A 27496-nucleotide genomic window follows, 5' to 3' on the forward strand; every position below is an offset into this window, starting at 1 on the left:
TTGTCTGTCTAATAAGCCTGTGAAACAGGCTCCTTTGAGTCAGAGCCTCCTCCAGAGTAACCAAGGACTGAGAGGGACAGTGATGGTGCCACGGAGAACTGAGGGAAGCACCAAGGTGATTGTAAAGGGCAGTAGAATTGGGCAGAAAAGTATGTTTTTCATTTCTGGTCCTGGTCCCTTGAAAACAAACTGATGAGTTCTGGCTTGGCTAGATCCATTTGTGATGTTCTAAGGTGGCGGCTGGCTAAGTCAGTTGATGGTGCTTCCTTGGGCACATTGTTCTGGCAATGGTAGGGAGTCCTGCAGGAGAGCGGCTTCTTTGGCATGTGAGTGGAATCCAGAAACCATACCGTGACCTGGTGGGTCTTGTCCTCAATTCAGTTTAGAACAAGGGGAGAGAGTGTGAGCAGGGCCTGTGGCGTCAGTTTCACTCCTTGAGAACCTCCCTTTGCCTGGTTGGACATGTGCTTCACATACCCTACATCTGCTGTTCCACATTCTCATCCCTTCAGTCTCAACTCAAGGTACATTCAAGGAAGATGATAGGGAAACACAGCCCTGTCTTATCTACTAAACCACTTCCATCCATAGAAGGTTCTGCCTGAATCACTTCTACTCCCTGTTGGAAACAGAGGCAACAGCTACTACATCCTGGCTCCCCGCAAAGCTCTCCTCACTGAACCCAGCACAGGACCTGCATGTTGTCACTCACAAGGACCTGCATGTCAAACACAAGCAACATCACTGTTGTGCTGGGATGAGAAACTTTTTTTTTTTTAAGTAAAAACAATGCTATTGAAGGTTTGGTCATAAAACCCTAAAGGATTCCAAACACAAAAAGTTCCAACCATCTTACAGAGTTCTGGTCTATAAAAGTAATTTTTAAAAGGAAAAGAAGCCCTCATTTCATGACAAAGAATGTCTCAGCTCATCGAGTGTTGTGCAAGATCAATGTTTTCATGTCCCAGAGCCTGACATTCCTCAATAGGTGGGATGCGATGACTCGGCATTTTGGTAATTGTGCCCATACACGCAGAGGTTTCTGAGCAAGGGACATGGACATGCTTTTAATAAAAAGAAGAAGAAATCAGTAACAGACGAGTGTCCCAGCAGCATGGCAAACTAGTTCAAGTTGTATAATGCTCCTTGGCATTTCCTAAGAGCACAGAGGCACAGCTTGGGGAAGCAAAGTGAGGAGGGAAATCCTAACTGTAGTGCAAAGAGGCCTAAGGGGGAACAGACCAAACGGTCATACATAAAACTGACCACAGGACCCCTCAACAGGGGTGAGGCCAAGCAGCCGGTGCATCACTTGTTGACTCTTGCTCATCATGGCCCTGGAAAGATATGGCGGTAGGGGGGCAGGGATTTCTACTCTAGACCTCCAGGTGCCATGGAGAAGTGTGGCAGAACTCATTCTGCAGTCTTTGCCTAGTCAGTCTGCAAGACAGATCTGTCCTAGGTGGCACATTGGAGTTACTGAGGTTGGGTGGAGAAGACACTGTGGTAAAATTGGGGGTGGGTGGAAGAGGATTTGCCAGTGCAGTTGGGGCTGGATGGAATATCCTTTCACTCTTCATTGATAGGCAGGGGCTGGGGAAACCTATACACTGCTCTGGGATTCTTGCTTCACTTGTGACACTTGTATCAGGAGAGTGATCACAACTCTATCCCGGGAGAAGGACCCACAATACAGAAGAATCCCCACTCCCTGTTCAGTCTGAGGATCTGAGGGAAAGTGGGCTTCAGTGGCTGCCTGGTTACATCTTTTGGAGCATTCAACGAGGCACAAGGGGGAACAGTCCACATTGGTCATGGTCACTGTGCCATGTGCCATCTGTGTTCTCCATACTGCACGGGGAGTTTAATTACATAGGCTTATAAGAGTCCAAACGAGGGTTATAAAAATGCATCATTCTGGGGTAATATTCAACATCAGACAACCAAATGTCAAAAGCACTCCGGCAAAGCTACAATGTGAACTCTGTAAATCAGCCCAAGTTAGGAGCCCAGATGAACTCGCTCACGTTACATGAAGCTTTAATGATTCCCAAATGTTTACGACGCAAGAGCCAACCCAAAGGAATATTTCCACTTACCACATTTCACGAAGTAAAACGATTATTTTTAGGGACTCATATATTCTGGGAGAAAACTCTATCCTCATTGATCTCAAAGCACATTATAGATGGACAATCAAGCATTGAAAAAGAACCCTTGCTCCCGACCTCTCTCCTGCCTCTGTGCTTTTGTGGGTTTGGAAGGATTGTGAAATCATCTCTGCTGGGAGAAGAAAGAAGGAATGAATCTGGGGAGAAGGAATGATAACTGCAGTGGGCCTCATACTTTCAGTGGGTTGATCAGAAGTTTTGTGTTTAAGTGAAGACACTTGCAAAGCTGGCTAATTACACCCTACTCTGGAGTTAATCCACAGAACACTTTGCTCTCCTCATTTCAAACTGAGGCTCAAACAGAAGGAAACTCATTATGGGTAATGGTTGATATTTGGTGCAGGGACCACTGGCCTCAATCCAGTGTGAGCACCATATTCATTAGCACATCTGCTTTCAAAATGTAAACAAATCACAACCCTCTGAGGGGCACAAAATGCCTACTTTCAGAGGGCAGCGAAGTCTTGGGCTATGGGAGAGCAGGACCTAAGAGTCTTGGATTCTAGTCCTCATCCCTCTACCTGCTTACTATACCCATGACACCGATCCAATGATTTAATTTCTCAGACCTATGGCCTCCCAACAATAATTCCTGCCCATCTCCTAAGGTGGTTGTGAGGATCAAATAAAATGATGGTTCCTTTTAAACGTAAAGGCCTATTAATTTCCAGTATTTATATTCTTGCCTGTGTAAGATGGGGGTAAGACATACTATACATAATATGTATCTGGATTACAAATCAAGTATAGTGGCCAGAAGGTACCCAGGACTGCTTTCCACAATACTCCTATGACTGAATCTTCTGCTGCTGCTGATATGGAGCAGAAGCAAGAGTGACAGTGGCAATACCATAATATAGGTATGAAGATGTCACCCAATTGCTGGGAAGGCTTGGTGGTTGGCTATAGATAGAGACCAAACAAAAGAAGGTAGGGAGGAACCAGCCAAAGGAGAAGCAAGGCATCCCCACTTCTCATTCTCTCCGACTGTGCCAGTCAGGGCTCCACTCTGCAGTTAAACCAAGGGTTGGAATAAGCTGGCCTTGCTCTCACCTCCTTGTCATTCACCTGTTTTCCATTGGGTTGAAAATGGGGTGGTGGTGGTTAAAAGAGCTTCCAGGAGCACATGGCACCAGCCAATTGGATGTGAAGTCTCAGTACCTGCTAGGGGATCTGCCCAGACAAAATGAGACACCTAAATCTCTGTCTGACACTAGGTTACCATGAAAGTTTTCATAATAAACACTGATGAACTAGAATTAACCTTTACTTTAACTGGAAGTTACAATTAACTATACTGTCTGGTTAACTGAGGGTTAATTAAAAAGGAAAATATAACCCCGACTTTCCTCTTTCTTTTTTCTTTTTTTTTAATGCTTTGATCCTTTTGGTTGAAAATCTTTTAAAAATGGGCATCTTCCCTTTTGCTGAAACTCATAGTACTTTCTTCATTCACCAAGATTCCCCATGTGTAAAGGATTGTGAAGGTCCATGATGTGGTCATTTCTAATTTTGCTGGCATGTGGGAGTAGACCAGTTAGCTGGCAGAGGCATCAGTTTGGCATCTCATATTGAACATACTGTCCTTTGGTCATCGTGAAGGCATGGGCTCTCAGAAAGTGAGAAAAAATTTATTTCTTGGTGGAAAATCACCATCAAGTGAGAGAGAAAATTTGAGAATGTGGTTGATGTATCTGGTACAGATAAACATGGGAACCAGATGGGTTTTGATGGGAAAATGTGATTTGGGAGAAAGGAGAAGTCAACATAAATACTTTTGAAGTTGCAAACTTGGGGGTTTGAGGTCTCACATAGCCTTTTTTGAATATTGAGGGTTTACTCTGCAGATAGCAAAACACAACTGTATTTTTGATGACTGAGAATATGGTGGGGCCTCAGAATCATTACCGTAGCACTGAGATAAGAGAGACAGATGTAGAGGGTGTGGGATATTGTGTTCCAACTTCAGAGCAATTGAACAAATAAATTCTTGGTTTGGTCATTACTCATTCCCTGAGCCTAAGAGATCAACCTCTAGAGATGAAAACAATACAAACACTTAATTGATTGCTCAGATTTAGTACATTCTACTTAATCTTTGAGTTACTGTGTAGCTCTATGAGGAGCTGCTTTACCCAATTAAAAAGAAACTGGTAACTTGTATTTAATTAATGAGAGGTTAAATCTAATGAAAAGTTGTTTTGAAATTTTACATAGAGCATCCTTTGTGTGAACAGAGCCAGAGGGAATATGGTCGCCACATGGTAACATTACTAGGAAGATAATGAGGATGGGTTAGTGGTTAGCTAGAGGCAGAGACCACACTGAAAGAAAGGTGGAGGAAAAATAGGAATAAGGCATAATATTCTATTGTTTCTTCCTATTTTTCTCCTGCTGCACTCTTCACCTCTCCATTCTACAGTTAGATAAACGTTGAGGAAGAACTCACATCATCTCTCATCCCATTATTTCTCTATTTACCTACACAGATACAACCCTGAGAGCTAAATTCACAAGTGACACCATTGAACTAGCAATGCCTGGGCTGTATGTGCAAATGAGTGTTATCTGTTCATTGTGCTGTGCCTTAGGCACCAGAATGCCTGCTGGGAGAGACTGTTCTCACGTGGGACAGTGAAGTGACAGAGACCAAAGGCCTCTTGAAAACCTCACTGGATCTATGGGGACCCAAGACACCCATGCATGTTTACCTGGCGAGCCTGCCAGAGAGTCCCCTCTGCTGAAGGCGAAGGTACGAGACACAGACACGGGCACTAAAGAGTCAAGGGCCAAGGGTTTGTGAGTTGTGAAGGGGAAGATAAACACAAAAGGAGAGAGACAAAGAGTGGTGAGACAGTCTGTTCCTGGATCTTCAAAGCATCACATTTCTCTGCAAAAGGAAATCGTGCCTCTGAAAGAGGGAGATTGCACCCTCTTACAAAGTCACTCTCCAGAAAGAGGGAAAGGAAATACTTTCCTGAAGGTATTCCAGAAAGATGTACAATACTTTTAGAGGGAAGCAGACCTGCCAAGGACAAGGACAGCAGTGCCCCAGTGGGGAGTGTGCATCCACAGCAGCATTCTCTCTGAGCCAGCAAATCTGCTGGGAGCCCAGCACTGCATTCCCACCAGGCTCTCCCAGCTGCCACATGTATCTGTTCACCAACCAGAGGGCTGAAAGCAAAATGCATGCTCCTGCTAGGGGCATCCTTGAGGAAGCTGTATCCTGCCTGGGCCTCCTGGGAGCTCCCTCCGTGGAGGAACTATGTGCTGCTAGGCTTGGGACACAAGAATGGCAGGCAGCATTTCCAACAATCCTGAAATGTGAATCAACTTGGCGAATGAACTCATTGTCACTTCTTAGCAATTACAAGTGCTCCAGAGCACCTCTCTCACTGTCCCCTTTTCCTTTTCTCTTTCCCCACAGGGTCTGAAATGGTGCTGGCCATCATTTGGGGCCTGGGTGTGGTATGGTGTGGAGCAGTATCTAGTCCTTCCCCACTCTTGACCCTGATCAAGCGGTGTTTCTGCATGGGAATCTGTCTTCACCTCTCTTATATGGTCATTCTGAGTCCCTTCCAAGGAGCTAAGTGAACAGTCTGCAGGTGATGGCACATGGAAGTAGGCAGCTGCTGCAGCATCAGATGATTTTACTGAAAGGACCCATAGGTGCAGGGGAGAGAGTGTGTGTGTGTGTGTGTGTGTGTGTGTGTGTCTGGAGCCCTATACCTGATAATCATTTACTCTGATGCGAGATATCAAAGAATACTTGAACAGGCCCTTAATGTCGTGAGACACATTGGAATAAGAAACCCACAGTCTCAAGAAGAATCTTAACACTTCTGGGCTGCAAATTAAATGCATACCCTGGCCAGGCATCAAAGACTCATTCTTTCCACCTGCACAGTCCTGTGGGCTGCTTCTCTGGCTACCCTGAGCTCAGGCCCAGCGCCTCCAGAGTGCCAGGCTCAACATGGTCCTCCTGGGCTCCCTGGCCATCAGCACCAAGATAAAGGAGACAGTGCAGGCTCTGTTCCCTTTACTCTGCACAGGAAAGCCAGTGTGACTTACTTGTACCCTCGAGTTCAACTCTGAGGCCTGGGTCACGGGCAGTGTTCTGGCAAACTCATCATCCCATTCATCACCTTCAAAGGCTGACAGAACTACAGGCTGGCTTCCAGGACAGGAGCAATTTGCTAAAGTGAGATCCTAAAAGAGTCTACTGCCTTGTGGCTCAGCCTTAAGCTCTCCTTGACCTACAAGCCAAAGTTCTTGGCCAGTGAAAGATGCTGGGTGGCTGGACCCAGGGCTCAAAGTCCAGCAGGGACAACTGCAGGGTGTGGCCCAAGCATGTCAAACTCACAGCATGTGGCCCACGATGGATATTTTTGCGGCCCAGTCAATATAACGGTATGTAAGAAACATTTTAATACAAGTTTTGTAACTTAATTTTTACAATACCCTGTTATACGTAATTATTAATAATGAACTACAATGTTCACTAATGACTGATTAGTATAATCGTGTTGCATTTATTTCCCTGACGCGCCTCACGCACTGGCACACCATTTCTCTCCACTAATACTAGCAGCGAATATTTTAGCAGCTGATTGCTACGCCAATTAGTCTTGGAATGACTTGTCTGGTGTGCGCAACAGGAACTATTTCACTTTCGGAGAACAAGAAAAATAGGTTTATTTGTGTTACACTTATTAATTTGTGCAGTTATTCAGTGTCCGGTAAGTTAATGTTCAAGAAAAAATATTAATTTTTATTAAAAGGTTCTATTATTTTATGTTAACTATTACTCATTTATTTCAGCCCTTTGTATTCAGCATATCTCTATTGAAATAAACCTATGTTTCTAAGAAAATTGAAGCTTTTGTTTTTTTGTGGCCCACATAAATTTAAACCTTGTTTATTTGGCCCATGTTAGCCTTTGAGTTTGACATGCGTGGTGTGGCCAGTCTTTGGAGTTATTTCACACTTCACTCCACTAAGTGGAGAGGGCTTGGGGGGAGGATGGAAAATGTCTCTACTAGTATACCCCTTACAGACTAACTCGATTTTTTTCCTCCTGAAGATTTCTAAAGATGCTCAAAAGTGGGGAGAGGGAAAGAGTGTAATGCTTCCTTTTAGTTAACCAGTTCTGAAGGAGAGACCTGTGTTGCAAGTGTACTCCCGTCTCACTGATAAAACGGAAGGATTCTGATACAAAAAACTAGAGACAGAAATGAAGGAAAGGAGAAAACCAGATAACATCTTCCTACTACTTTAAACAATATATACTTTTAAAATGTCGTCTAAATTAGGTGGGCTGAGGAGTTGTAATTATCCTCTTCCCCCAGAGTTCCCACCTCTTTTGGTCTTCTGGAAGAGCCAGAACAGGGCCAACAAGTCTAGGTAAGATTTAGAATCCCAGAAGTTGCTCTACATTGAGCAATGTGATGGGTGGACATCTCCTTTAGAGAACCAAGTCTGGTCCTGGAGCACACCCCTCCCCCACCCAGAGTTCTCATTCTGCGTACTGAGGCTTCCTCCATCAACCTTACTTGAGATTCATTGGCTTATATAAGTATACTAATGGACCAGGGTTTTTATTTTACAGCTCTCCTTCAACTCATGTTGGGCCACCCCTTGGGTGTGGGTAGCTACTCTAATTTCATTTCAGCCCTCTGCTGGGCTAGGATGTGAAATTATACCATAAATGGTTCCAATATTCCCACATTGAGATTGCATTCTGGAACGTGATGGATCTCAAATCTGTACTTCATTGTGCTGTGTGCAATAGTCAGGGCACCGGAATGCATCTATGTAAGTCACCAACTTGCTGGGTGAGTTGGAGCAAGTCACTTCTTGAGTTTCTCCATGTTAAAACGGTATCTATCTTTCATGTGCCAGGGATTGATATCCAGCGTTGGGACCCTCTGAGAAATCCAATATAAAACACTACGTAAAATGCTTTTTATGATAAGAGAAAACACTCCATTTGGCATTAAAATAGCCACTTTAAACAATAACAGCTGAAAGCAATGCAAAAGTCAGACCAGTGAGTAAAAAAAAAAATTCTAGAAAAATCATTCTTTCAACATCACACTTACATCACGATAAATGCCATGCCTCCTAAACACAAGCACATCAATTCTATGTAGGAAACAGCAAGTCGGTAAAGCATAGAAGGGGCAGAGCAAACCAGCCAGCAGCCCCGTGCCAGCCTGCACCATCAGCATGCACGACCAGCTGGCAGACACCTCTCCTCCAGCTGAGATGTGGTGAAGGAGGAAAGAGAAGCAAATAAGCAACATATCGCGCCAGCCTGGGATTTCTATCCCAACATCTTGCAGTCACTTCCTACTAACCCCACAGACACATATTAAGTTTTCAAGTAAAGGCCAGTGGGTGAGTTACCACCGCAGAGAAGGAAAGGCCGAACCTCCACCAGAACACACCAATGTGTGACAATAAATGGCGCCTCCCCTCACAACCTCCCTCCCTGCCATTCATCACTGTACATGAGCAGAGCAGCAGCAGAAAACATTCCAGACACAGAAACGAAGCCCCTGTGGTCTGTGAGTACCTGGCAAGAAGCAGTGTTCCTGGCAGAGCATTACAGAGAGGCTGCCAGCATTTGTGTTAGCCCCAGCCCAGGCTCAGAGTGCTGGGTCCGGGTCCCCAGAGGGGGCTGAGGCAGGACTACGATGGGGAGCATGAGGGAGGGGTTTGAGAAATACATACGAAAGGCAGAGGATCCAGCCAGACTTCCCACCTTCCGCACATCATTATCTAAGGACAGAAAGATGCAACACGTTTCAGAGGCAGTTCAGAAAGTATACCTTCTTATGGAGGTTCTCCCTCTTCCACCCCACCCCCAGCATCAATGGACTCAGAAAAGCAACAACACAACGCACCAGACAATAAAACGGAAGTGTAAAAAGAAAAACAAACTTGTCTTTTCACACTAAAAAAGACCACTATCCATCCCTAACATTTGATAACATTACTGTCTACCATGTACTTCCACAAACAAACTCTCTGAATGAAAAATGAGTCTTATTCCCACTTCATGGAGGAGGACACTAATGCCCAGGAAGTTACAGGGCTTGCCCAGGGTCCCTAATAGGAGCAAAGACTTGAACCCAGCTGCTTTTTTCTACAATATCCCATTGCTTCCCCAATGAGCTATGGCTTGGGAACTGGAATACCTGAGCAAGAAGTGGTCATGATGGCTGGGACACCATAGTAGGTGAAGGCTCCATTCTCGAAGCGAAGGCCTTCCTTACCAACCTCCACCTCCACTTTCCCCTGGAGAAAGAAGGCAGTGTGCTAAGGGTGTGTGCACGCACTTCCAGTTCTATTATTGACCACAACCCTAAGCTTCTGTCTGGATAACAAGTGGACTTAAGAGCTGATCACAGGGAAATGTGAATTCTGTCCAGATTTACGTTTCAGAAATAGCACTGCCAGCTTCAGTAGCCCTTTGCAGTGAATTAATTGCCTAAATCATAAAGATGCATCCAGTCACGAATAACCCCGAGCTCTCCTTGCATACTGCAATGGCTCTTCCATGATGCAGGTCCAGGCATCTGTTGGTCCAGGGCCCTATAAACGGACTCAATGGCTTGTTCTGAGATAAGACCATCTCTAAATCTGGTTGAAATAAAATCTAATTCTGATTCTGTGTGAAGCTTGTTTAACCCATCACCACTAATGACGGCAGCTTACGTGTAGCATACAGTGTGTGTCTATGGGGCTCGGCATGGTTTCTCATTCAGTCGGTCCCACAGCCCTATGTGGCCCATCCTGCCTTCACCTCCAGTTTATAGATGTGTCAATTTTGAGGCTCAGAAAGGTTAAATCACTTGGTCAAGGTGAGTTAGGAAGCGGCAATATTGGAATTTTAAAGCCAGATCTTTCCAATATCTGAATTTACATTCTTGCCACTACATTCTACTTCCTCCAACTTAGATTTAAAAATAGTTAAGTTTATATTAAGCATAAAACAGTAAATTGTATGGGTCATTACGTTATTTAAAAAATGTGACAGAACCCTTCTTGATTTCCAACAGTGGAGAATGTGACCTCACTTTTGGAGCAGGTCCTTTTATTGAGGTTATCTGGAAGAATGGGCATGCGGCACCCTATCATGTCAGAGCAGACGGAGTGCAGGTGGACAGACAGAATAGAGCCCACTTGTAAGTTACTGTAGATTTAATGAAGATTTTAAGCCAATCACTGTATTTAAGGTTCAGAAGATACTGTTGGGAAGAGACGGAACAGTGAGAGCTAATGGTGGAGCCAGGCCAGGGCGCCAGCAGGATCCAGTGCTGGAACCACGCCCGGCACGTCTATCCAGGCACAAGGGCAGAGGTGAGGACTGGGAAGATGCTGCACTGCTCTCACTCAGTCACTGGTTTCCTTCCATATCCTCTGAAAGAGGAGACATCAGGGGACCGCAGAGACTGAGAAGTTTCCGAGAGAGTGGATGTGTTCTGTGACCTCCAGGTGGAAGTCAGAGATGATGAGATTTCAGATAGACAGAGGGAAAAGCTTTAAGTAAGAAGTGTCTGAAGTTTGAGAGACGGCACAGGACAGGTCCACTTCTGGGCATGTCCAAGCAGAATCAAGAAGGGGTCAGGGGTCAGGACAGCAGTTTTGAAAGTTCAGTCACAGAACCCCTCTGCTGGAAAGGTACCTGAGGCACCCCACCACAAACATCCCTGAGTGGTCAGACTAAACGCCATCACGATCCCCCCACTCCGAGGACACCAACCAGTCAAACTTGGCCCCTTCTGTGGGTCACTGACAAACACCCACCCCACCTGGCCTTGCTCCCAGGACATCCAGCTGAGTCGTGGAACCCGGCAGTGGGGAGGCATGGCCATTCCTCTGCAGCCTAGCGAGGCCCTTGTCGTGTCCTCAGAGGGACTCGAATGTTCCCACGCACCTGGAGCAGCAGCACAAAGTAGTCCACCGGGCGGCTGCGCTGGTAGAGGTAGTGTTCCGGGGCTTTCTTGTTCTTGTCATCAAACTTCAGCTCCTGGATCACGTGGGGATGTTTCAAGAGCCGGAGTAGGATCTTCTCCGAAAGGTACAGAGACTTAAAGGGCTCCACTTCTAGGGGAGAGTGGGAGGCAGGAAGAATCGGCAGCTGGCAGGAGTCAGGGTGGGCACAACCAGGCCACGTGTCTAGAGCCACCTCCATTCGCGCTCCAGGCACGAGGCTGGAAGGGCTCTTGTGACTCTCTCAGGTGTGTGAGTGTGTGTGAATGTGTGTGTGTGTGAGTGTGTGTATGTTTGTGTGTGAGTGAGTGTGTGTGTGAGTGTGTGTGTGTGTGTGTGTGTGTGTGAGTGTGTGTGAGTGTGTGTATGTTTGTGTGTGAGTGAGTGTGTGTGTGTGTGTGTGTGTGTGGGTTTAAACCCATGTGTGTCTCAGGCCTTCCCCTGCTTCCTGGGGATGTGTGTCCCTGTATGGCACCTCAGAAGAAACAGGTCACCATTTTGGAAACGTCAGTTTTGTTATTAATTTTCTACTTGACTTTATTTAAAGCTGCATGTGAACTTAAAAAAGAAGGCCCTTTTGCCCCACCGGCATGGCTCAGTGGTTGAGTGCTGACCCATGCACCAGGAGGTTGCTGGTTAGATTCCTGGTTAGGGCACATGCCAGGTTTGTGAGCTCAGTCCCTGGTGGGGGATGTGCAGGGGACAGTCAGTCAATGTTTTTCTGTCATTGATGTTTTTGTCTCTCTCTCCCTCTCCTTTCCTCTCTCTCTAAAAAAATCAATACAAATACAGTAAAAAAAAAAAAAAAAAAAAAAAAAGGCAATTTTGCCATTTGTGACAACATGGATGAACCTGGAGGACACTATGCTAAGTGAGATAAGCCAGACACAGAAGGACAAAGATTGCATGATACCACTTATATGATGGATTTAAAATAGTTAAAGTCATAGAAGCAGAGGACAAAAAGGTGGTTGCCTGGGGTAGTGGGAGGGAGGCGGAAGGGAGGGATTAGTCAAAGGGTACAGAGTTTCAGTTATGCCAGATGAATAAATCCTAGAGATCTACCGCACAGCACAGTGCCCACAGTGAACAATACTGTATTGTGTACTTAAAAGTTTACTCAGAGGGTAGATCTTATACTAACAGAGAAAAATAACAATACAGCAGGAGGAAGACTTTTGGAGGGGATAGACATAGTTATGGCATAGATGGTTTGACTTATTTCCAAACACATCAAATTGTATTCATTAAATATGTACCATTTTTTATATGTCAATCATACCTCAATAAAGTGGTTAAGAAAACAGAGTTGGGCATGGCTAAGTAAGCATGTAAACAGCAAAACCTTTACTGCAATGATCAAGTGAAATACAGAGAATTTAATCTGACTTGGGACATATATTTGTTGAATGAAATGAAATTCCAAGTTAAGAGAAATGGTAATTATTTAAGTGGTATGTTCTCAATAATGTGTAGCATCCTTGCATCAAATTTATATGTTAACAGATATATGTTATATCATACTATAACATTAAAAGATACAGCTGCTTTGCTCTAGGACCGTGTTCGGCAAACTGCGGCTCGTGAGCCACATGCGGCTCTTTGGCCCCTTAAGTGTGGCTCTTCCACAAAATACCACGGCCTGGGTGAGTCTATTTTGAAGAAGTGGCGTTAGAAGAAGTTTAAGTTTAAAAAATTTGGCTCTCAAAAGAAATTTCAATCGTTGTACTGTTGATATTTGGCTCTGTTGACTAATGAGTTTGCCGACCACTGCTCTAGGAAATCCGTCAGTAGTTAAAAGAAATCTGTATTCAGAACTAGATAACATGTTGAAAACTCTACTTTAAAGAATTGCAAGATAAACTTTTCTACTTTTTTTTTAACACCTGGAACAGTACTAGTATTCATCATATAGTCAATAATCATATGCTGGATCAATTAAATATTGAACTTTGTAATGGGTGTGCATCTGAGGTCTGCACATTAATTAGGCCTGGGTGAGAAGGTCAGAGGGTTCAAAGGCCAACTTTACCTTCTTCACAAGTTTATCTTTGGATCCTCTTACTTTTCTTTCTAAAGATTCCAAGATTCACAATCCACTTCCATATTTTAAGAACTCCTCTCTCTATATGGTCTCTGGAGGTTACTGGACCCCAGGGCCTTGTTGCTGGATCAGACAATGCCTTTCCCTCCCCCACAGATCGTTTGGGGTACCCCAAATCCAACAGGAAGCGAGTGGAGGAAGGGAAAAGTGTAGCAGTGGTTTCTTTAGCTTTTTTTCTTGAGTAGAAGATCAACAAGCAGAGTTGGGATGTATTCACTCCCTCCCCAGAAGGTCAGGCGGGGCTGGCACTGACAGTATGTGGCATCCTGTCACCCTTGCCTGAGGCAATCTCCTCTCCTGGAACAGTGGTTCTCAGTCTTACACTGGAATTAGGTCACAAAGTATTAAAAATGATTGGTGCATGGGTCCCACCCTCCAGGTTCTGCCTGGGGTGGGGACACGGTGGGCAGAGTCATACCTGTGGCCATGAAGCGGTGTGTGGCCAGCAGAAGCTGTGGGGAGACCTTCACTCTCATCTCCGAGTCAGAAAGCTTAAACAAGGAGAAGTCATGCCGCTTCCTCTCCGGGTGCGGGACCCTCTGTTTTTTCCGATTGTCAGCTGTGGATCACAGGGGACAGAATGCAGCTATCTCAGAATCACTGTTGGTTTTTGGAGGTTTTCCCAGAGTTATGGGGGACAGACAGATCCTCTGAGACCACCTGAATTTCTGCAGTGTCAACTGTAGATATTACTATACCTCTCCGAGGGAGTAAAAGGATGTGATCAGGGACAGAAGGTGAGAGATGCTATAATTGTCTCAGTGTTATTTACACTTAGGTGGTGCATGGTGGAAAGGGGAAAGGGTGGCCTGGGACTCCCAAGATCAGGGTTCTTGAGCTGGTCCCCCTATTTATGAGCTGTGCAACCTCTTTAAGCATCAGAATGTCTGTTTGTTTTAATCTATACAACGAGGTTAATAATGAATAACTCTCCTACTCATCTCGAGAGTAATTATGAGACTTGAACCAGAAACTATCTGTGAAGTACTTACAAAAAGGCATTCAAACATCAGGGACTTGCATTCTCAGCATCTAGGGATTTGGGAGTCCCAGAGCGTTTGTACCTCTGCCCCTCTTCTGCCCCCAGAGCTGGGCTCACCTGGTCTCTTCCTGATGATTTTAACCACGCTCTGAGCAGAACCGGAGGCATGCCACCCAAAGGGGGCATGGGTCACCTCCTCTTCCCACTCACAATTCTCCTGCTTCAACCTTGACCCCTCTAGGGGGAGAGACTTGGGGAGGAGAAGCGATTGCTGTCCCATGAGCTGAAATTCGGAGAAAACGCTTCCTGGTTTAAGGATTCCCATGGATGTAGATAACACTCCCATTCTAGAGACAAAGCACTGCCTTTGTAACATTTGCAGGGAACGCTTTGATAGACTGGGTAACCAAAAGCAGTCACTATCTGCATGGAGGAGTCCATATTGTTCCTGTGGGAGAGGGGGTAGGAAGGTGAGGAGACCAGAAAGGAGGGAGCAGGGACAGAAGCAGGACAGGAGCTAGGGGTGGGGAAGGGAGAAGAAACCAGCTGGTAGGGCTGAAAAAGCATAAGGGAGAAGAGTAGTGTGTAAGAAGGGACATTTAAGGTTTGGCTTGGGTTGCGGTACGAAATCTGAGGACCATCTCCACTGCGCACCAAGTTTTGGTTTAAGTAGATTGTTGAGTGGAACCCCAGGGTGTGTTGGGGTCTGTATCTGGATGGTTAAAGAGACAAAACAGGAACAACACAGGACAGAATCAAGGACAGAGTGGCCACCTCAGGTATACTTCGTTTCCTTTAGTTCCTTTGTCATCCAAAGGTCAGGAGGTCTCCTTTTCATAGTCTTGGTTCCTGAAAGTTCTGTCCTGATAAACATTTAGCTAGCACAGCAATTTTCAACCAGTGTGCTGCAAGAATTTTTAAAACATGCAATCCTAACTACTTAGTCAGTGACACTGACCTCTTTTCCCTTAGATTATAAAATTAAAAAATGACAATAGCCAATACAACAATAGTTGTCTGGTGTGAATGAATCAAAATTATACCTATTTTTTTCATCAGCTCGGCCCAAAATATAATTAGTTTATATGTGCCACGAGATGAAAAAGGGTGAAAATCATTGAGCTAGCATGTTCTCAAGGACTCAGGTAATTCAAGCCAGGGTACTTTGCCATGCCTGCACCTGGCATTAGGGGGTTGACACACAGAATGCATGGGCTTGATATACACTCTTTCACACTGTATATCACACTAAGCCAGCTCTGAGAGTAACAGAGGAAAAGAAGATGACCTTGGACAACAGCCAATGCCATGCACTTACTGTAGAGGTCAGTTTCGTCCAGTATCTCTGACTTGATGATCTCCTCTATGATGTCCTCCAGCGTGACAATGCCCATCACCTCATAGAAGGGGTCCCCTTCTCCCTCATTATTCACCCGCTGGACAATGGCCAGGTGAGATTTTCCTAGAGAACAAATGAAATCACAGTTATGCATCTGGGATGTTTTCAGAGACCCTTCCTTAGGAGAAAATTATACAACATTGCTTTCTGACTAACCTCAGGACTGACCCACCCCAGGACCTCCTTAAAATACGAAGTTTGTATACAAGCCTATATAAATGCAAACTATACTTTTAATATCTCTGTTTCTTTTTAGAAAAGTTACCTAATATAAGGGGTTGGCAAAAGTAGGTTTACAGTTTCTCATATGGAAAAAGACATGCAGGTTATGATGATTACAATAGTTTTATTAACTCAGTGTTTTGCACTCTCACAAGTATAAACCTACTTTTGTCCACTCTGTACACAAAGTCAGTTAAATTTTTCTTTTTTTTTTTAACTTTCACATATCAGCAAGCACAGTTGACCTTTGGACAATATGGGGGTTAGGGGCACTGATGCCTGCATGGTTGAAAATCTACAAATAACTTTTGACTCTACAGTCAGCCCTTTGCATCGTGGATTCAACCAACTGCTTATTGAAACAGTATTGGGAATGGGAAAATAGTGTTTTTGAGCTGTAGTTGGTTGAATCTGCAGATGCAAAAACCATGGATATAAAGGGCCAAATATATTATTGAAAAAAAATCTGCATGTAAGTGGACCCATGAAGTTCAAACCAATGTTATTCAGGGGTTAACTGTATAGCTAAGCTAAAGGAGGATGAATAGTCTTATTGAAAGACCAAGAACTTGGAGTCAAAGAATTAGGTTAGAAGCCTTTTCCTCTTCCAACTTCCCCCATCCCCTACCCCTCAACTATCCCAGTTACTATTTGTGCAACTGATCCTCATCTAATCATTTGACCTCTGTAAGTCTAGATCTTCTCATCTATAATCAGGGGAAAATACCAGTATGGTGACTTTAGAACATGCCTCCAAATTCTTTGACAGGCTTCCCATCAAGAAGTGTGGTCTCTATGCCCTTCCCTTGAGTCTGAGCAGGCTGTGACTGCTTTAACCAGCAGTGAACAGGGAAGTGTTTGCTATTAGACTTCTGAGGCTAAGTCATAAAGGTCATGCGGTTTCTGCTGTAGAAACACTCTAAGAAGTATGATGACTACCATGGTGGAGAAACCACATGTTCCAGCTGAGCCCGGCCTTCCAGCCATCCCATCAAAGTGCCAGCCAGATTTTAGCAAAGAAGCCATCATGGCAGTGGATCTGCAATCTTAGTTGATTCAGCTCTGCTTTCAAGTCATCTCCAGCTGCTGGCTTAGACACTGCAAAGCTGAGGTAAGCAAGTCCCACTGTACCTTGTCCAAATTCCTGATTCACAGAGTCAAATGTACCCATAAGGCATTTTGGAGCTCAAATGACCTAGTGGATATGTGAAAGCACTTTGTAAATTGTAATGTGTCACAGGCAGTTCATTTTTATTGTCCAACAACTGAATAATAATAGTTAACATTTATTGAGCTCTAACTACATACCAGGCATTGTTCAGAGAACTTCCTATATATTTATTCATTTGATCCTCATAACAACCCTCAAGATGAATACTATTATTATCCCCATTTTACAGAGGAAAGAACTGAGGCACAGAATGGTTATGTAAGATTCCTAAAGTTACACAGCCACTCATAAATGGCAGATAACTGGGTTCAATCCTAACCTAGGGACTGAGTCTTACGTACAGTATTCCTTCACCTTTGTTTGTTTTCATCTGCTGATAAACACATTTCCTTGTCCTGTTTCTAAAATGAAAATCTGGGTGGTTCTTTTCCTTGTCTAAGAGACATTTCAGGAGAAAATCTAGGGTACTGACTAGGATGTTATTTTTGCAAAAAAAAAAAAAAAAAAAAAAAGGAAGTTCATGCTTTATCAGTGTTACTTTTTATAAGCTTATGCTTGGTCATTGCTATCAGATAAGAGGAGTAGTCAGGTTGCTGGAGGTATAATTAACCACTACAATTTAAATACATGAACTTCTCTGTCAAATACTTCTAATCACAAGAAAGCTACCTATTGGAATTTTTAATGGAAAATACGGCATTTCTTTCAATAACGGTTTATAATTCCTTCTCCACCTTTAACCTATCTGTTGACTTACTCCCAAACTGATCTGATCATGCCCCTGCCCTGCTCAAAAACCTTCCATGGCTCCCTAGTGTGGAGAGCATCAAAGCTAGACTCATGAGTTTGGTATTATCAAGAGTGTAAAATTGGCTCTTCCCTATCTTTCAATATTCCAGGTTACCTCTACTTCAACTTCCTCCATCTCCACTTTCTAAGTCTTCACTCACAGTTTCCTCCTCCCATTCCAGCTCCACTGGTCCTTCAAGTTCCATCCTACATGCCAGCTCCTCAAGAACGCTCTCCCGGATCTTCCCCATTCTGAATCTGAACCAACCTCTCCTTGCTCGTGTTTCCAAGCCCCTGATAACTCCATTAGAGCATTTGTCATACAAGTTGCTCCTTCTTATAACTAGCAATGTGTACTGGACTATTTCTTTCTCTCAGATCATCAGCTCCTTCAGGACATTAGACTGAGATAGGTTACCTCCCATATAATAGGCAGCCAACACATTTCTGATGATCTGAGCTAAGATGGAATAAAAATCCATAGTGGATATAATATATGATGTTAAGAACAGACACTAAAACCTTTACTTTTGGATAAAATATAATGTGTTTAAATTAAAATTTAAACTCTGACTCAGTGGTTCTAAAATTATCCTTATTTGAAACAACCATCCTATCCAACTGGACTGAAGGGTTTTGTAGTTTAACTTAGATTATACTGATTATTAGAATGTGCTCAATTTAACGTTTTTTCCCCACAACACAGTGTTGTTACGCTTATGGCACCCGTTCACACTTTTCTGCTAACATGTACATGCAGATGACAAAACGAATAACTACTATAATGGAAAGACTTGAAAAAGTGATTTCTTACAATTACTTTCTATAATTGGATAACTTTTTATTGTGGAGCCCAAAATATATATAACACAGCCATACTTCCTGCCACTAAGAGATCAATTCATATGATGGGATTAAATAAAATAACATTTTATGATGTCTCACACAAAATACCATAACTTCCATGTGAAAAATCTCCCACTGGTCTGCACTTTAGAAGATAAATTTGAGGATACACTATATGATTACCAGGGAATAGAGAGTTTAAATCCTAATTATGTAATATCAAGACAATGTACTTATGTAATCTACTTAGAAACATTTTATAATCCATAATCAGCCTTCATGCTTTCCTCAAGTGCCTATAGAGATCTACAAACACATGAAGTCATTCTTTCCTGGGTACAGACTGGAACAGGAATCAGCAATCACATAACCCTGTTCTGAGCTGACACTCACAGGGACAAGAAAACCAGATGTTCCCTTGACACCCGTACCTGAGGCCCTTCCTTTCTCAAAAAGGTTGGCCTTTGAGAGACTTATCTCCCTGTACCCCTCCTCTTCTTGAGCCCGAGAAGTGATGGAGATGGCCCAAAGTGAAGCCAGTCTTCAGAGATGGAAAAGTTAGTCACTCCCTCCTGCCACAGCACTTTGAACATACCTCTTTATTGAAATTTATAAGTACATTAATAGATATTACGATTATAATAGCAGCTACTATTTGCTATACATACTTTAGGGGCCAGGCACAGTGCTAAGCATCATACACACATTATTTCACCATGTTGCTGTTCTCTACTTATGCATGATCCCCCCCCACTCCGAGGCAACAGCTATGTTCTACTTATCTCTGTTTCCCCAGAATCTAGAATAGCACCCGGCATAGAGAGAGAACTCCATAAATAATGGATGATAACTGGGTATCTACATGCAAAAGAATGAAGTTGGATGCCTATGTCACACTACACACAAACATTAATTTGAAATGGACCAAATGCCTAAATGTAAGAGTGAAAACTATAAAACTCTTAGAGAAAAACATAGGAGTAAGTCTTTGTGACCTTGGAGTAGGAAATGGTTTTTTAGATAAGACACTAGGAGTGTAAGTAACCAAAGGAAAAAAATATATACAAACAGGACTTCATCAAAATTAAAAAGGGACACCATCAAAAGAAAGTGAAAGACAACTTACAGAATGGGAGAAAATATTTGCAAATCATATATCTGATAGGGAGCTTGTATCCAGAATATACTAAAGAAAATGTACAACTAGTAAGAATACAACTCAATAAAAAAAATGAGTAAAGGATGCAAATAAACATTTATCCAAGAAGATATACAACTGGCCAATAAGCAATAAACATTGATGAGGATGTGGCTTAAATTTTGACTATTCCCCTCCTCTGCCCTTCTTTGGGAACCGTGCTCTTTCCGGTTGAGCTGTCCCTCTGTAAATTAGCAGAATTTTTCAAGTGCCTTCTCACAACTATTAGTTCAGTAACTTCAGTTTCCTCCCAACTTACTAGAAAAGCAGGATGCCTGGTAATTAATTTAGGCTAAAAATGGTGAAATCATTAATATTTATACAGAACTTCACAATTTGTCAAGCATCTCTCTCGAGAACTTAGTTAGAAATGCAAATTCTCAGGCCCCACCCCAGATGTAATAAATCAGAATCCCAGAGGGTTCCGTCCATTAATAAGCTTTACAGCTGGTTCTGATGCAGGCTAAAGTTTGAAAACCACTGGTTTATGGGTAGGTTCTGTGGTAATCTGGTTATGTGTCAGATGACCTACTAATGAGGAAGAGAAAGAAGCACCGAGTGGTCTAGTTAAATTCTGGTCTTTTGGTAACCTTGGTGTAAGTCACAAGATGCTAAGTACTCCTGAAAAGACAGAAAAGAACCTCCTCAAAGAGTAGTTGTAGGGCAAGCGGATGAATGCTCTCTCTCATATGATGTGGTGGCTAAGGTATTTTGTGGACATGGGGAGGAGAATGGTGGTTGACTGCTTAATACTGAGCTTGGAAAAGGGTTTCTTGTAGTTTTTGTATCAATCACCTCTACAAGCTTGAGGTACTACACTATCTAAAAGGCTCTTGCTATGTCTGAGGTCAGTTTCCTACTACTGAAAGTCAAACTAGTCTTTTCTGTTGTCCCAAGAATCCAAAGGGTGCTCTATCTCATCACCCAAACTACAGGTCAGATTTCTTAGAATGACGACTAGGCTTGCAGATGCTTTTAAAGCAGTGGTTTTCAACTGGGGCTGACTTTGTCCCCCAAGGATATTTGGCAATGTCTGGAGACAATTTGGGTTGTCAAAACGTGGGGCGGGGATGTTACTGATACCTAGTGAGTGGATGCCAGGGCACCTCATAACAAGGAATGTGCTGAGTTTGGAAACCTTGCTTTAAAGAGACAGAAAGTTAGAGAGTGGCAGATACATCACAACTGCATTTTGGGATTTAAAGAAGTATCTTCTGAAGTGTCTTTAATAAATATAGCCTCTAAATGGTTTAGGCACGTCCATAGAGAAGAGCTTCCAAGGACCCTATTAGTATACTTCCTATGCTTTGAACAAAAAAAGCAAATAATTGATTTGCTTCCTCTCTCTTTCAAAAATAGCTACAGTACTTTGGTAAGGTAAAGTGTTCCCAAGATAAAATACAGAAGCTTGGAAGTAAACATATTGCTTAGAAATAGAAAATTAAGGAAAGCAGAGACCATTTTATGGTTTCTGCTTCACTTATGACCTTCACCTTGCAAAATACAGTGGTTTTCTATTCTCCCTGGTGGCCCTGCAGCATCTTTTATTCATTTGGTAGGAAGTATTGAATGCCTATTCTTTCGTACCTTGGTCTTGGTGACCTTCTACCACTCGAAGTGTGTTCCTTGGAGGAGCAGCATTGAATGTCATCTGGGCCTCTGTTCAACGTGCAGATTCTTGGGTCCACCCCTGACATACAGAATCAGGATCTTGGGTGGTGAGGTGGGGCCCAGATAGCTGTTTTAATGATATCCCAAGTGACTCAGACACGCTAAAGTTTTAGAGGCACTGCTCTTGACACTTGCTACCAGAGGAACTGGTATCATCACCTGGGAGTTTGTGACAGATGCAGAAGTTCGGCCTCAATCCCAGCACAGTCCAGGAATTGGGATGTTTAAAAATTCTTCAGGAGACTCCAGTGGGCAGTTGTAGTTAAGAACTTCTGCTCCATCCTGGTCAGCCTGAGTGAGCGTCGACCTATGAAGCAGGAGGTCACGGTTTGATTCCCGGTCAGGGCACATGCCTGAGTTGTGGGCTCGATCCCCAGTGTGGATCGTGCGGCAGGCAGCCAATCAATGATTCTCTCTCATCATTGATGTTTCTAGCTCTCTCTCCTCCCTTCCTCTCTGAAATCAATAAAAGTATATTAAAAAAAGAACCTCTACTCCAGTCCTTGATTCTCTGTTCTTCTTTCCTCTCTCTGTTAACAATCCCAGCAGAATCCATCACTTTAAGTATCACCATTACCTCTTTCCTGAGAACTAAATTGAACTCTCATCCTGTTTTACACATTTTTGCCTGAGCTGTCCCCTGGTCTCATCAAAATCACTTATCTAAACAGGAACACATGATCTTCAAGCCGCATCATTCCAGCTTTTCCTCCCTCTTTGCTATAATAAGTGGCACCATCAACTTTCTAGTCACCCAGAGTCAAAACCTAGGAGTCATTTTTAACCTTCTTTTCATTTGCTCCTATTTAGAAGAAATCCTCACATTCTTCCAATTTGTATTTTCTTCATTCTTTCAACAGAACTTATTGAATGCCAACTATGTGCCAAGCACTTTTCTAGGCACTAGAAATACAGCAGTAAACACAATGGACAAAGTAATGTTCCTGGGCAGCTTCCATTCTAGTAAATGGGGGAGAGAGAGAATAAGCCAGATAAAAACCTACCTCACAGTGCTAAGGGGAAAGCAAAGCAGGGAAGGGGGATGAGGGAGTGTGTGGGAGTGAGCTAGCAGGTGTTACAATTTTAGGTAGGGGAGGCCAGGGATGAAATCCCTGAGAAGGTGATATCTGAATAAAGATCTGAAGGCTGTGGGGTAGGGAGCCCTGTGGATAGCTTTGCAGTAGAACAAAATGCAAAGGCCGTGAGAGTTGGAATTGTAACTGATGTGCTTAAGGAATGGCAACCAGGTGACTGCAGAGCGTGGGAGAAGACAGTGGTAAGAGCCAAGGTCAGGCATGCAAGGGGTGGGGTATGTGCAGCTATGATCAACCCTGTACGGGCTTTGTAAGGACGTTGGCTCTCACTCTGAGTGAAATAAAGCCATTATAGAATTTTGTGCCTTTTTAAGTTTATTTGTTTTTTTGGCAAAAACGGTGACATGACCTGACTTATGTTTTAAAAGGATCTCTCTAGCAATTATGTTAAGAATGGACACAAATTGGGCAAAGGTGGAAGCAGAGAGACCTCGTAGGAAACTCTGGCACACATCCAAGTGAGAGATGGTGGCGGCTTGGACTGGGATGGCGGCAGAGAGGTGGTCAGTGTAGACAGATTCTCTGCATATGCTGAAAGCAGAGCCTATGTGAGGGACTGACTGTGGGGAAAGAAAGAGAATTTTGGGCCTGAACAACTGCAAGAAGGGAACTGCAATTTACAGAATTTGGGACTATTGTGTGAGAAGTAGGTTTGGCAAAGAGAACAGAAGCTCAGTTTTGGACAGGCTTAAGGCTGAGATGCCTTTTAGACCTCCAAGTGGAGATATCAGGTTGCAGATGGACATACAAGTCTCAAGTTGGCAATATCTTTGGTAGAATGAATGAAATAACCAAGGGAGTGAGAATAGACAAAGAGATCCTTTTTTGAGTCCTGGGGAATTCCAACATTTAAAGGTCACAGAAATGCAACGTTAATGCAACAAATATTTGAGCATCTGATATAGAGAGGCCCTGCTCCAAGTGCTGAGGACATATCCATGACTATGATGTAAGAGGAACTAACAAAGGAGACTTAGAAGGAGCATCCACAAGGTAATGAAGTCTCAGATTTTTACCCTCTTCCAATTCCAAGTTCATATAGTCCTTACTTTCTACTTCCTCACTGCATCCTGGCTGACTGTTCTGATATCCTAAGCAATCCTCTTTTTTGTTTTTTTCCAGCTCTAATCCATCCTAGTCATTTATGAGGTTATAACATCTTCCAGTTACTAGGGAGGATCATTTCTGAAGTCTTCTTGTTGCCATTAAAGGCCTCCGTGGTTTTTGGTATACATGTTGCTTTCTTTCCACTACTCTATCAAAATGTACTGTGCTCATTTGCCATTCAAAAAATAACTAGTTTAAGGATACTTAGCTAATAAATTGTAGAGCCAATATCTGAATTCAGGGAATTAAATAGGACCCATCCTAGCTGGGGTTTGTGGAAAGCTCCAAGACATACTAACCAAAAATGGATACTTTAACCCCAGGCCTCTCAGACTCAGAACTGGTCTAAGAGGCTGTCCGTGAGGCCAGTCTGTCTCTCTTCAGCTTCAACTAACCATAACCAGGATCCCCTGCTTAAAAATCACCATGATGACCCCAGAATCTGGTTAAGCTTTGGCTGATGGGAGACATTCTCAGGCCATAAACCAACCTCAGAATGAGAACGATACATGGGAAGGTAAATAGGGCTGGTCTTATTTGTCCACAGATTACTTAATTCTGGGATAACCGAGGGGGTGTGGTCAAACTAGGCTGGTCCCTGGGAGAAGAGGGAGATGTGGCTCTACTTGAAGCAAGCCAGACAAAACCCACTTGAAGGTTCTCATTTACGTGAAGACCACCTACAGCTTCTCCAGTGATCTCCATACTGTTTCTGATCTAACCCAAGCTGACCTGAGAGCACAGGTTAACATTCACCCCATTTTACAGTGTTTGCCATAGTGGTGATTGCCACAGTGCTCACTGGGTGCATATATTCATCATATCTTTGCGAAACGGGGAATGCTATTACTAATCTGTGAATAAGAAAACTGAGACTCAGAAAAATAAAGTGACTTGCCCCAGGCCCAGAGTGATTAAGTAGCAAAACCAGGAAACACACCCAAGTGTGTCTGACTCCACAGCCTTGCTCTTCCCAACACACCTTGCAGACTCCACATTTCAGGCCAAATCTCAGGTTTCCTATCTTGGATGTATTTAAAAGCAATGAAACTTATTTTGTAAAGGGCCTGAGCCTGGAGGAAAGTGTACAGAGCTATTGCCCACACCTCACGAGGGAGGAGGAGGGCTTTGAACGGGGAAGGGGAAAGGAGTCACAGTCCCACCTCCCTACCATACTTTCGCCTTCTGGTCCAGCCCTTCCAGTGTTTTGCCCGGCATTTCATTTTAGTGGATTGCTTTGAGGGCTTTAATTGATCTAATTTTATTTTTATTTTTTTGTTTTTTATTTGCCTGGGATGCCTGCGGAAGGGCAGAGTGATGGATGAAGAAACCTAATGCTAACTGATGACAGGATAAAAGAAATGTAAGGATATTGCCAGAACTCAATTTTGGTTCCTGGGCCCTATCCAAAGTAAACAGCTCTCCGTTTTGTTTATTCTACACAGTGACTTTACATGGGCTGGATCAGCACTGGTTATACAAAACGTCTAACTAGATGCTATTCATGTAACCAGATCAGTGAGGTAAGCAGCAAATGGTGGAGTGTCCTGAGGGCTCTACAGGCATTATCTTTAGCCTTCGCAGTAAACTTACAATGTAGTACCTTTATTCTCATTTTAAGAAGAAGGAAGATAAGCCTCATTTGAAGTGGTACGGGGACCTGCCCCAATCATACTGCTAGTAAAAGGAGGAGCTGGGATCTGAGCCCAGGTGTCTGCAATTCTCTGTGTCTGTGGCTCCACGGTCTGAGGCAGCAAGTCACAGATGTGGCTTCTGGTTCTGCCTCAGTCACTAACATCGAGCAGGACACTCATGTCTCCAGATCCCAGGTGCCTCATATACAAAACAGGGATGAATTCTACTGACTTCACATGCATGGTTAGCAAACGAGTTACTGTTTTGGAAAGATCTCTGCCAGTGTAAAGGCTCTGCAACTACAAGGGCTTATCATTGCTATTTTTATTTGTCTTTTCTGGGCCTCAGTTTCTCCACCTTAAAATGAAAGGATGGGACCAGATGTTCCCCAAGGCGCCTTTTCTGTACTAGTAATTCTATCTATATATATAAAAGCCTAAGCAACAGTTACGACCAAATGACTGGAACGACCAGTTGCTATGATGCGCACTGACCACCTGGGGGCAGATGCTCAACACAGGAGCTGCCTCCTGGTGGTCAATGTGCTCCCATACCCAACCTCCCCTGGCTGGCCAACCTCCTGTGGTCCCTCCCCCTGGCTGGCAGGCCCCAATCAGTGCCCTCCCACCACAGTGGTGGCGCAGTGGTGAGGGAAGGAGGAGGGGGAGAGGTGGGGAACCGTGACAGCGGGATTGGCCGTTCCTTCCATGCCCAGCCTGGTGACCATTGCCTCTTCTCCTGACCTCGCCAAGGCCGGCTCCTGGGGCTGGCAGCCAACCTCCTGCAGTCCCTCCCTCTAATCCATCCCCCTGGCTGGCAGGCCCTGATCAGCCTGGCCCTGATTGGCCCTGATCACCAGCCAGGCCTACGGACCCCACCCATGCACAAATTTCATGCACAGGGCCTCTAGTGCTTTAATAAGTTAAAAAAGTCCTAGACTGCAAAAACAGTTTGGCTTTTTAGAGGATGCTTCTCTGTGATTATATATATGTCGGAATTTTAACAGTGCCAACAATTACAGCTTCTATGTTTACAAAGGTCTGTGAAGTTCTAACGTTTATATTTTAATATTGAAGAATTCCACTGGAATCAGATGAGAAAAAGCTACCTTAACACATGCTGGTATTTTAAAAAATATGTACAATCACATAAAATCACTCTCCATCAAATCAGAAAGAGAAAGACAAAAATGTTACCTTACCAGTCATACAGCAACCACCTTGATTTGGAAAAACAAAAGTCCCTTTCTCTAGTTACTAGTTTAAAAATAAAGAGTGAGAGAGGCTGTCCTGTGTAGTAATTATCCTGCTCCAATTCATTGGAAATAGAGTAATCAACCCATTTATCACAAAAAAATTTCTTAAGCCACTGAAAGGCAATTATAAAAAAGCCAACTGTGTCACCCAGAGCACCATGGTAACCAGCATCACTGGCGCATGAAAAAATAGTTGTTAGTCACTAGAAACTAAGCCGATTGGCAGTTTGGCTTGCTAAGCAACACTATAAAAATAGCAGTGTAACGACCCATTATCTGGAGGTCTGACTTTGACGGCTTTGACTCTGGTCCCAGAAGGAACTATCCCAGGTTTGTATACCAACTCTGTACCCCAAACTCCTAGTCAAAGCCTAATTAATCACTTAATCAACAAATATTTATTCAAGTGTATTGTATACCAGGCACATGATTCCCAACATGTGTATTTACTTTGTTTCTCAGTTAAATAGAGTTCTCAAATAGGCTCAGAAAGAGTGGTTTTGTGATGAGTGGGGCAGGGATTTGCTTGAGGCCGGCTCGAAGAGAACCAGCAGCTGATAGCCAGCGGACAGGAAAAAAAAAAAAAAGTAGACAGAGAAGAACTGCTTTATAATACTGCACAAAATGACTACATTCTCATGACCATGCTCCTGTGTCATCAAGAAAATATTAAGTTACATTTAGGATCCTTTGTTCCGAAAGGCAGAAATGGGTATAAAACATTTTAGAAATATCACCACCAAAAATGGTGAAAAGATACACTTTTAGCATTTGGAGGAAACAAATGATGTTTGACAAATCCCTCATTCTACCTACTTCCCCATTTTCCTGCAAGAAAAGCAGCATATGATC

At 43.5% G+C, this 27496-nt stretch overlaps 1 protein-coding gene across 2 annotated transcripts in view; it reads right to left on the minus strand.

The window, feature by feature from the left end:
• CNNM1 (cyclin and CBS domain divalent metal cation transport mediator 1) overlaps window positions 1-27496 on the minus strand; it is a 49211-nt gene that overhangs the window by 12705 nt on the left and 9010 nt on the right. The window contains exons 2-7 of one of the 2 annotated variants that reach the window (XM_080641820.1): window positions 15576-15719; window positions 13694-13834; window positions 11116-11285; window positions 9374-9473; window positions 8907-8954; window positions 4883-4945 (exon numbers count right to left, since the gene is read on the minus strand). In XM_080641820.1, the coding sequence (XP_080497946.1) occupies window positions 4883-4945; window positions 8907-8954; window positions 9374-9473; window positions 11116-11285; window positions 13694-13834; window positions 15576-15719 (666 nt within the window). The remainder of the gene's footprint in view (window positions 1-4882; window positions 4946-8906; window positions 8955-9373; window positions 9474-11115; window positions 11286-13693; window positions 13835-15575; window positions 15720-27496) is intronic. The other variant, XM_080641821.1, reaches the window with a different exon arrangement.

The sequence above is a fragment of the Plecotus auritus genome (assembly GCF_963455305.1).
Source record: "Plecotus auritus genome assembly, chromosome: 9".
In the NCBI taxonomy this organism is placed as follows: Eukaryota; Metazoa; Chordata; class Mammalia; order Chiroptera; family Vespertilionidae; genus Plecotus; species Plecotus auritus.